Source organism: Limulus polyphemus, unplaced genomic scaffold, assembly GCF_000517525.1.
Source record: "Limulus polyphemus unplaced genomic scaffold, Limulus_polyphemus-2.1.2 Scaffold225, whole genome shotgun sequence".
Taxonomy (NCBI): Eukaryota; Metazoa; Arthropoda; class Merostomata; order Xiphosura; family Limulidae; genus Limulus; species Limulus polyphemus.
In genome coordinates, this window is record NW_013665835.1 from 479,981 (window position 1) to 492,334 (window position 12,354).

At 30.9% G+C, this 12,354-nt stretch overlaps 1 protein-coding gene across 2 annotated transcripts; it reads left to right on the forward strand.

Annotated features, from left to right (window-relative positions):
• Nucleotides 1–972: 972 nt before the first annotated feature.
• On the forward strand, nucleotides 973–12,354 carry LOC106478567 (translocator protein-like). 2 transcript variants are annotated; one of them, XM_022382180.1, is made up of 5 exons: nucleotides 1,015–1,105; nucleotides 2,512–2,608; nucleotides 3,980–4,081; nucleotides 6,206–6,421; nucleotides 11,953–12,354. In XM_022382180.1, exons 2-5 carry the CDS (start codon nucleotides 2,597–2,599, stop codon nucleotides 12,121–12,123), a joined length of 501 nt encoding a protein of 166 aa, XP_022237888.1. In that variant the 5' UTR covers nucleotides 1,015–1,105; nucleotides 2,512–2,596; the 3' UTR covers nucleotides 12,124–12,354. The 2 variants fall into 2 exon arrangements, with proteins under 2 accessions (XP_013794574.1, XP_022237888.1); XM_013939120.2 differs by lacking the exon at nucleotides 2,512–2,608 and having other exon boundaries at nucleotides 973–1,105.

The window sequence follows — 12,354 nt, forward strand, 5'->3', positions numbered from 1 at the left end:
TAATGTGACGGTCAATCCCACTATTCGTTGGTAAAAGAGTAGCCCAAGAGTTGGTGGTTGGTAGTGATGACTAGCTGCCTTCCCTCTAGTCTTACATTGCTAAATTAGAAATGGCTAGCGCAGATAGCCTTCATGTAGCTTTGCGCGAAATTGAAAACAAACAAACTATCTCAAAAGAGGAAAAGTTAAAAAATCTAAAAAAAAAACAGATTTTCTAAGTATTGGCCAACTAATGGAAAACTGAATCAAGAAAGTACACTAGGATCTACAATATAAACTCGCTTTCTTTGTCCATGGATAGTGTCAACTTGCGATCTGTCTGTCCAGTTGTCACCTTCAGTCAACGTCATGATCAGCCAACCAAGGATATATTAATTCTAACTCGTTTAACCCAGATTACATTTACAATACTGAAATATTCCTTCCGTTAGTCGCCTATTAAAGAAGAAAGTGCTGCAGGAAAGGCAGCGTGGAAACAACACAATTAATAATTTTGAAAATGTATATTTTACTCTAGAAGATAGAAAATCAATGATATGCTCGCTGGAAGAAAGGATTTAGCCAATGTTTTAATTGAAAACTAAAATTGAGAACTAAAAATATAAATAATTTCCTTTACACACTCATATATATACAAAAATATATAAGTTTTGAGACGGCTTGACTGGGTAATGAAAAACTCTGAGGATGACAAAATCTTGTTGAAACGTCGTACATTTATAATAAAGTTTTTCATTACCCAGACAAGCCGTCTCAAAACTTTTATTTTCTAAAAAATGGGTTCCCCGTTATCATATTTTAATATATATATGTATATAGTCATTTAGTTATTTATAATTACTTGTGACTTTTCATGTAGCATTAATTTCTCATAAGTTTTAATTCGTGATTTTATATAAATATTTACATTTGTGGCTTTTTATAGTTGTCTGAACATTGATTATCGAAGGTAAAGTGTTATGTAACTAACGTTACGTAACATCAATAAACTATCTTTACAAACAATTAACCTTGTATCAAGTTCAGGCGGCATTACGCTAGGGAGTAGCTGTTGTGAAAATCTTTCCGAAAAAGCTCTTAGAGACCATCTCAATATATGGTTAAGGTAAACATAAATTGTGACTATGTGTTAGCTTGGTATTGATGTTAGCATGAACAACTAACGCCCGCTACTTCTTAGAAAATAATTTTATTATTTACATCTTTTTTACGTTAACATTCTTAGTGTTAATTGTCTAAACATGAAAATGGTCCTTCGACTTTCAACTGGAAGAACCTTGGAACATAGCTCTTATGTTTGTACGGAAAGAAAACTGCCATTTTTCTCAATATAACAACTTAAAACAAAACTGATTTCACAATATGGAGTATTATTTTTTTAAATACTTACACTTCAAAAGTGTATAACAATATCAGATAGAAATTCTATCAGATATTATCATTAACTTGTGATGTACCTATTGGTAGAATTATTTCAAAGAACGGGCTTTTAGTTTTACTTTTAGGCTTCTTTCCAATTCTCAGCGTGATGACTAACTATCTTAAAATTTATTATGCTCACAAATAGAAAATGCTTATTTTATTGTTCTGTACTATACTGAAGTATATCGCATTTTGTTAAAGACTATTACAAATTATTTCTTTTGCTTCATTTATTACTATTTGTATTACTATTATTACAATTTTCATACAGTAGGACATTCAAACATCTTACGTTCAATTGATAACTTGTTACGTTTTCTACAGACAACGTTAGAATTTTGCCATACATTTGTTAATTAGAATTGTGGGATGATCAATTTATAGCTTATTATACCGTAAGGTAGGTATGTCATATTCATAGTCAAACTTTTCCCATTGTATTTATATTATATACTTTATTATCAATGTATGTTAATAAAATTGGTGTCAAAATGTAGTAAAATAATTTAAATGTTAATATTATGAAAGTTTTAATTGCTTAATTCAAAAAGAAATATTTGAATAACATTTCAATCTTCACTTCTCTGCATTGCCCATTTTAGATATTTTTTCATCCCCTATATAAGCTTCTAATTTTCAAACAGATTTAACTTATACTCTAGATATCCCTGAGATGAAATATCAACTTGTAGCCTCCAGTCTTTTTGCTTTTCTGATATATACACAATAAAATGGAATCCTTATGTCACACCCCTTCTAGCACATCCTGTCTTTCAAAAAATGTCAGTAATTCTCTGTGAAATTTGCTATTGGATTATTTCTAACCAATAGAAAGAAAATATTTCAATAAACTGAATGTGATGGGTTCTAGAGCTATTAATTAACAGATTTAGAACATTCTACTGCTATTTTATTTGTTTGATAGTGTTGGAACTCTGCTGGACCAGGTGTGGGAAGTATATAAGCCATTTCTAACTTAGTTAGAAAGCCAGATAAATTATATATATTAGTTTCAGTATATTCTATTTTATATATATCATAATATTTTGTATTCTAAATTGCATATTTTAATTTTTCTTAATTTCTGAGATTGCTGTCTTTACTAAGAAGTAGGCCTAGTTTTGATGTGTACTTCCATTGTACAAGTATAAAATTAAAAGCTTGAAAAAAAGACATGTTTTCAGCTGTAAGTACCATATTTCTTGTTTTTTATGTTGACTTTTTATTTATTGTTAAAAAAGTAACTAAAAACTTAAAAATTAGAAACTTAAAAGGTTAGATAACAAAACTTACATGAAATTAAATAAAACACTCATGATAACATGTGCACATCTTTATCTTGTTTATGTAATTCAAAGAGCGTGCTGATAACTGGATCCTTTGTTTTAACATAAAGCTGTCACACAATAAATAATTGTTATCGTACTCTAAAAGAGTTACGTAAGTGCAACTGTAAAGAAATAAATATAAAGGAAAAATCTATTAGCTTTGAAATATATGGTGTGTAATTGCCTGTTACAGTGTGTAGTTATACTATAATTTATAAAAATATCAGTTATTTAGATTTATTTGACATTGTTTTGTTACATGGTGAGTACTAGGTTGGTCAAGTGGACTGATCCTGTATACAGTTTAGTGTAGAGAAAATAACATAAATTATAAAGTTTTACTGAAAATAACTTGATATTCATATAAGAAGTTCTAGTGGTTATGCGAGTGAATTATGAAAATTGTTAGTTTGAAAAAGTTTTTATTCTTAACATGAAAGTCACCTTGCACTAAGACTGGGCCAGTGAAAGCCTCATAAATTTATGGACAAATTATCAGTAATAATACTATATTAAAAGATTAAATTTTCTGTGGACAACAAACTTGTAATGTTTATTAAAAGCTTGCTAAGTTTCATAAAGGATATACTTAGTAAAGTTAGAGTTATCGTATGGTTAGGTGGTGGTTACAAGATTGATCAACATGACCAAGCTCATATATAGAGGGTTAAATGTTATTTCTGTTTACCATGTGTCATCAGAGTCAACTTTTTATGTATTAAAACAACATCATAACTCAGCAGTAAATTGTTTATGTATGATATTTATTAAACAATAGCAACTATCACCTATATATTTAGGGATTGCCTTTACACACCAGTGATTATTGAAATATAATATTTTCAAATAATTAAATTTTAACAAAAAAAGATGCAAAATAATTGTGTGCAGTATCTATGCATTCTTAAACTGTGTATTAACTACCTTTTTGTATTCAACTGTTGTATTTGTCATTACTAGTGTATTTTGTAGTATAACTGTTATTCATAAAGTAATTAATTGTTAGAATATTTGTAGTTGTGTTGAAATAATAACATATTTCATAGTCTTCAACTTTTTTAAAAGAATTTGGTAAAATATTACAACTGTCTCTTTCATCTACTTAATATATTATGGTTGTTATGTTTCTAATGTGTGTGTGCTCATTGATGGAAATATTATTCTTAAGTATTGTTTTCTCTATGTATCATGATGAAAACATCTAGTGTGTTTACTTGTTTTTATCCTAGATGTCAGAGTATGGGCCATTGATAGCTGCAGTGATAGCCCCACATTTGGGAGGATTAGCTGGAGCTTTTATTACCAAACGAGAAGTTCCTGAGTGGTATGAGGTAGTGTTAGTCTATTTTTCTATTTTTTTGCTGTTGTCTGAGGTATTCTAACTATATGAATAATTACTATCCCGATTTTCTTAAAAACTTAAGTATATTTTACATAGAAGTTCAATAAATTCCACGTGGAGATGATCTTTCTTGGTCACTTTTATATTTATTTGTTTGAGATATTAGTGTCACAATTAGTATTATGAACTCAAACAATATTGAAGACTATCTGTCACACAGTTAAAAACAGGATATGATTGCTTGTGTGTAAAATTGTTGTTCTCAATACTTTTATAATGTGAATACTGTTAGACATAGCTATACTTGTTGTTTACTCTCCTGTGAGTTTTAAGTTATTCATATTTCAGCATGAAAAGAACATGTTTACGTGTTTTAGTTGTCTCGGTGATGCGTATATGTATTTTCAGTGTAAAATACCATAAATGAGATGAAATACTTTTTTTTTTCTTTCTGATACATATTAATTACAAAACAGACTATTGTAAGAATTTTTCTAGTGTCCTTTCCTTCATGTATATTTCCATTGTTACATATTCACTATTAGTTTTATGTAATATTAGTATTATTCCTGCCATGGACTTCATATATATAACTAGGGTTTCTGTTTTTCAATGTTTATTTTTAGCTTTGTAGTTTTATTTAGATATCTTAAAATCAATATTTTTCAGAATTTTTGGGTTTAATATATCATATATTCACTCCACACTAATTTTGCTTATGGGAGTAATAACAGGTGCAAAACATAGTTCTGTTTATATTAAAGCTTTGTAAGAGCAGCGAATATCTTATATGAAATTATAAAAACAAACTTACCACTAAGGGATGAGCTCGTATGGAAAGGTTTAAATCTTCTGAGCACAGTGATTCAGAAAAGTGGAGACGTTAATGTAAATTGGAAAAACATCAATTTCATAATTTTTGTTTGAGGTTGTTTTATCTGTGTTTATCAGTTAAAACCGAGAATCAGAAACCCTATGTGTATATAAATATATAAATAACATAAAATTTAAGGACCACAAAAGGCCATTTAGTCAAACTAGACCATCCAACCCACTAAACATTTAGAAAACTATAACAAAACAGTAAGCTCAAAGCTAGCCCTTATTTAAATGTATCAAACCTTACCTTAAATTTACTGTATCCACCACATCTGAAGGCAACCCACTCTAAAGGCCAACCATCCTGTTAAAGAAATAAACTGTCTTGGTTGAAGATTACTTCTACCCTACCAACATTTATGTTCCCTAGTTCTACCATTCTCCCCATTAAGTATGAGAAAAGATGATGCATCAACATTAACAATTACCTTAACAATGTTAAACACCTTAGTCTTCATTTTTATAAAATAAAACAATTTCAGAGGTCTTATCCTGTCCTTGTTTAATAACTTTTTCATCCCAGGTATCCTTGTAGCCCTCTTCTGAACCCTTTCCAACAAATTGAAAATAATACTCCATATAATTAGTGTTATTATATGCAAGTTTATGAGAACTTTTCTAGATTCTAGTACTCAGTGTTACAATTTTATTTCTTCTCATGTTTGTTTTTGTACAGTATTTATTAAATTGTAAAAACTTATTAATTAGAGAAGAATGTAATAAGTCAATCTCACTACATCCAGTGCCAATGAGGCCTTTTGCCTAATACTAGGTAAATCAGGCTGGCTGGGATATGACAAGTAGTAGTTGAGGCACTATTCATATCATCAGTTGTTGAACAACAACTAAATTAAGTCAGTGAACTGTAATTTGTATCAATTTATTTGAGTCATTACATATCAGAATTTGGTTTATGATTCCAACTAAAGTTCTGAATATCTAATTGCACTGTAGACATTGTTAAGTGATTCAGTTACATTAGAACTTAATTAGTATAATAGTTTAGTGATTTGCTCAATTTAGCTTGCAATTGTGCTAAATGAAACCAGTCAGTTAAGTTGTTGTGAAATAATTTTTATAGCTATTCATATGCCAGATCCAATATTTTGTCTGTGTAATGTTTTAGGAGAGGTGAATTAATTGTTATAGTTGTTAGCTTTGAAGAATAATTAGATTATTTTTGCTCTTTTATATATGTCATTATAAATGCAAAGGCTGATCTTGGTATTGATAGACCTTAAGAAAACCTGATTGGCGTCCACCAAATTGGATGTTTGGACCTGTTTGGGGAACTTTGTACACTAGTATGGGTGTTGCTTCCTACCTTGTCTGGCGAGATGGAGGTGGTTTCAGTGGTGATGCTAAACTTCCACTGGCACTTTATGGAACACAATTAGCTCTCAACTGGGCATGGACTCCAATATTTTTTGGAGCACACAAAAAGGGCATGGTAAATTTATTTTGAAAATTACTTTTAACATCTTTTTAAAACAAAGTTTTTATAAAAAATTAAAATAGAAAAGATTGTGAAAGATTACTAGTATCAGCTAAGGCAGGCTTTTTTAAGTCTTTGATATATATTTTGATTATGTGTAAACCTAACACCACTTTGTTTTACAAAATGTAGGGTGAGTATATACTGCAAACTTTTGTAACTTTCTGTGGAGTTCCATAGGTCATGGTTAATTGAATGTAAAACCTTTTTTCCAAGATTACTTTGTTTAAAACTACCTAGAAATAAGAGAAACATAATAAAGAGTAAAAACTTTCTAGTGATATAAAATGTCTAAAGCAACAAAATATGAAAATAATTATGATTCTTAATTTTATTAGCTTTGTATTGATGTATTTTTCCAAACACAATTTTATATAGTTGCTAATACAAAGGTTGAGTACATTATGTTGAAATGATTTTGGAGTCTCACCACATCCTTACAGTTCATGTTGCTATGTCCAGTCATGCTCTGTCTGATGATTGTGTATCATCACAGTAGCACTGCAGTGTAGTTTCTATTGTAAAAGGCTTTATTGTAAAGCTGTTGTGTCCAAAGCATATCCCTCCTTTGCTACTTACCATAAACATTCTAGTGTATGAGAACAATGGTTTCCTAATGGTAAATTCAAAAAATTAAAGAGAATTTATCTATTATTGGATTTCAGATTTGATTTTTTGTAAATAATTGCATAATATTTGCTTACTTGTCCTAAATTGTATTATTTAATGAAGTTTGAAGAGAAGTTTAATAAAAAAAAATCCCAAAATACATTTGAGACTATAAATAAGTGCCCTATAAGAAAAAAATGTGTTCAACATTTTTTTAAAATGTTTTCCTTGCACTTTAGTGCTGGATCTGCCATCTATGATTGGTATCTAAACCTTTTTCTAGTCTGTTTTCTTTATAAAACAGCGTCTGGGTGTGTTAAACCTTGGTGGTAAAACTTTTAGCCAATCCTCTTCAAGGTGTCAATTTCAGTACCATGTTATTCCAAATTGCTGTATTTCATGTTTGACAAATCATAGGATGATAAGCTAAGCACATGATGAAACGTTGTTCTCTGGATTTTACAATATGAATGTAGGTGGTGCTTATTATAGTAACTGCCATTTTATGTAGAGGTTGTATTTTTAGTAGTGGTCAATAGTATTTTTTTTATAAGCCTTAGAAAATTTGCTTCTAGAAACAACTGCATGGGATATATGTGACTTTTATTTTTCTATAGTAGCTTAAATCATGCTATATCATATATCTATTTATATTAATCATTGTATTGAAAAATTTTCTCAAAATAGATATGTTTTTTAGGAAAGAAGTTGATCCATGAATGTTAGGGTTAAGATTTATCAAGTGGTGAGTGCATGGTGTTTATGTGGATTAGGCTAAACATTTTGACCTGAAAGAGTTTGTGATTTTTATATTCTTTTGCATTTAAATCAGTATTTTTAAGTTCAATAATTTAGTGTAATTTTATATTCAGTTCATAATAAAAATATGATCCAGTATTTAGAGTGATAACCTTGTGTGATTTGTACATACTACTAATACCATGTAAGAATTTTATATTTTTCCTCTTTACTATCTGTACTTTGTAGTAAGACTCACACTTTTGTTATTGTTATTAAAACAGTCTAACTGATATATAAAAAGCTTATTCTGATATTTTGTAAATGGTTTAAAACTCAATGTACAAGTGACGACAATAAAACCCATATATTGGTTGTGAAACATTAAATACAGGGGAAGCTGTGACATTCTCACAGTTAGGGTGTCAATACACTGAAGAGCTTAAGTTTTGAATTCCAACATAAATCTTGCCTATGATGAGAGAAATGTGACCAGGACTAATCTTTTATGTGCTGTAAAGTAATTTTCTTTGTAATTTATGGTGTCTGTTATCCTTAGTAGCCAGTAGTCATCGGGTTAAACAGTTCAATTGCACAAAAATCCATAGGTACGGTGTGTCTATATGAAATAACATGATTAATGTTTCAATATCCAGCTTTTGAGGTATGCAACAATTGAATGGATATGTCGTGGATTGAAAAATTCTGTTTGAAAGAGATGCAGTGGCCAAAAGATGGACAGAGTATACAAGTGACTTGTACAATGACCCTAATCGTGGAGAACCCATAGTGATAGAGGTAGACACTGGTCCAAGCTTTATGAAGTAGGAAGTGTTATATGCACTAAAAATGATGAAATACGAAAAGCACCAGGTATTGATGAAGTAATGACAAAACATCTGAAGGTACTGGATGAAGCAGAGTTAAAGATAATAGCACATTTATGTGACAAAATTTACAGATCTTTATTTATAAGGTTACCAAAACCCAAAAGGCAATGGAATGTAAATACAGAATCATAAACTTGATAAGCCATCTCATGAAAGTAATTCTGAAAATCAGGATGGATAGAAATATGAGAAATAGAAAAGGAATATTAAATCTTAGATCAATCTTTGATAAATACCTGGAAGTGAGCTAGAACATATAGATATGCTTTTGACAGGGTGTACCGTCAAAAGATAATACATATGTTAACCAAGTGTGACAGAGACAGTAGAGATGTGAGATTCATCCAGAACCTGTACTGGGAGCAAAAAAGCAAGTATTAGTCTTGAGGAAGGTCAGTCAAATACTTTCAGTGTTAAGCATGATGTAAGACAAGATTGCATACTTTTGCCAAAGCTATTCAACCTTTTGCACCGATCAAATACTTAAAGATATATATATAAGCTCCCAGGAATAAGAATTGAAGGGGTTAATATAATGGCACTGATATACACAGACAATACAGTACTGCTGGCAGAGTTAGAGGAAGTGAATAATGAACTTAGTTTTGAACATAAAGAAGCAAAAACCAAGGTTGCGAAGAGATATGTAAAAGACAAAGTTAGAGTCAACATCAAAGTGGAGGGTCACACAATAGAACAATTTTGTCTACTTGAAGCAACTAATAACTGAAAATGGTAAATGTGAGGCAGAAGTCAAGAGACAGAAATTACAGGAGCAAATTACTTCCATATGGAAGATGTATTAACCACAAGAAACATTAGGTAAGAGACAAAGAAGAAACTTGTAAAATGTACTATCCATTTTCCTGTATGCTGCAGAGACTTAGACACTAATAAAAAAACCTCTGGATCAAAGTAGAAGTGTTGGAAATGTGGATGCTTAAAAGAATGTTGAAAATATCATATAGAGTATTAAACAAATGAGGAAATATTGGAAATGGCCAAAATAAAGCAGACATCTAAAAATAAAGTGTCAGTATTTTGACATATTATTAGAAATTATTATTATTATTATTATTATTTGAATAAGATTCAAAGAACTTTGATAGAGAAGGTGGAAGGTTGTAGAAAGACAGGTCAACTGCAGAGAAAATGGGTCACAGATGTCACGGAGTGGTTCAGTCTAGCTACAGTGACTTTGTGAGGGAGGCCCAGGACAGACAGGTATGGCGAGTGTTGACAGCTAATCTCCTGGGTGGAGCAGCTACAAGCAGATGATGAGTTGTGGAAGCAACTTGTGTTGCTTTTCCAGATGTAGATTCTTCTTGATTATGTTGTGTAATTTTAATTGGGGCACATGAATGGCTTTTGCCATTGACCTGTGTGTTTATAGATTGTCACCTGTTACAAAATGCCACACTTTGCTTACAACAGCTGAGGTATGACATGTGTCAGGTTTCTTTCTGGATGGTTCTACTGCCCCAAGTTGCTCCATATTCCTTTGTTTTCCAGTGCCATTAAGTAAAAGAATTATCACTTTCTTGAAAATTCTCCATTTCTGATTTGAACACATCTGTATGATCTGATTGTATGAATACTTTGCTTCAGAAAGAGCAGCTACATACCTCCCCAAAAGTGATCAGTGTTTGGTGGCATCTCACTACCTATGAAATGACAAATAACATTAAAATGTTCTGGTTCATGCCATTCCACTGTAACTTTATATCAGCTGTTGTTGTCATGTGACTTGTTGATTTTCATATTCGATGCACTAAACCATCTGTAGTTCAGCATAAATATATGAGCTCACTGAAACCTGTTATTTGATTTTTTAACATGTAATTTTATAGGTTGTCAAACCTTTATTTTCCATTCTCAAATTTTAATATATTGATTATTGTTCTGCAGGTCCATAAATTGCATCCCATGACTGCAAAAAAAAAGAAAAAAATAGAAATAATAATTTGCACTCCATATTTTGTGGTTGTGGGTGCATTATTACAAGGGTGACGGTGAAATCCCTACTATTTGGTCAGACAATAGTAGCCCAAGAGCTGGCAGTGGGTGCTGCTGACTGTCTGCCATCCCTTTAATTTATCAGTTCAAAATTAGTAATGGAGGTCCAGATAGCCCTTGAATAGCTTTGCAATATCTGAAAACAAAACGTTCACGTCCTATTGCTTAAACCAGTGGTTTTCAAACTGTGTGTCACAGAAACTTGCTATGGGTATTTGAAGAGTTTCATCAAATGAAGAATTATTAAAAGCATAAAAAAACAAATATTGCATGTGGTGGCAAGGGTGTCATCAGTGAAAAATGTTTGGAAGCCAGTGATTTAGAGAGAGTTAATTTAAATGTAATTTGGTTCTTAAAAAAATGTTTTATTATGACAGATATAAATGAAAACTTGCAACTGTTATACTAAATTAATATTATATTTCAGTTGATAGATCTTGTGTAGTATTGTACCATAATCGCAGAAGCTTTCAGCTACTTGTTGGAAATTTCAAATTATATTCCATTTCAAAATTCAGTACCATTAACATGGAATACCACAGTCATATTTAATAGAATGAATATTCAGATTACATGTTAGAGCTTCAAAAGTTTGTAAAACTTATTCCTATCTATAGGGGTTTGATAGGGGGGAGGGGGCAGGCAGGTTTTGCCCAAAAATATAAAATTGATCTTAAATTATGTACTATAATGTTTAAAGTCACTTGAAAAAAATGGTTCCAATGACTTTCATTTGGAACCACATGGCACTAAAGGGTTAAAAAGGTGCAAGTGAAAGGTATGATCAATTTGCAAATATAAAAGTTATAGATATGTACGGAGCTTTTGCCCATATTTTTTGGTGCTTTTTGTCTGAAAAATTATATGGGCCAGAATTTGAGGGGCAATTGACCCTTGACCCCCCTCCTTTAACTTTGTTCCTATCCATGTCACAGAATAAAAAATAAATGGCATTATCATCATTATTCATACCTACAAGTAAACAATTTTTTTTTCTGCATTTCTCAAGTAAGCTACCATTATTACCAGAGACCATAAGCTGATAAAATTGTTGAAGATACAAAGATTTGTCTGCTATCAGCTGAGTTCAAAATGTAAACTTACATATATTAGATACTTTTAGCCTAATGAAGGTCCTGAACTTTCCTTGTCTCCTGGCACTAATGGCATATAAGCATTAGTATATAAGTCCTAGAAGTGTAATCTAAGTTTGTTTCTTTTTATCATTTTTAGGCACTTGTGGATATTATAGCTCTGTGGGGTACTATCGGAGGTTGTATCTACACCTTTTGGTCAATCAATCACAAAGCATCATATCTGATGATTCCATATATTGCGTGGGTTACATTAGCTTCTGCCTTGAACTACTGTATTTGGAGAGATAATAGGGATAAAAAAGACTGATTTCAAGATCTTTCATTTTATGTCTTTTTTTGTTTTAAATTCTCCAGAGATATAGGTTGTTAAAATTATTGGTGCATTATTAAACTTTTAATCATATACTATCTTTTTTGAATGTATACTGATTGAAAAAGAGCTAAAATTACACTGTTTTCAGACATCCCAAATTTAAGGGCTAAGAATAATTTTTGTACTTTTGAAAATTTTGTGGAAATAAAATGTTTGAGGTATGAA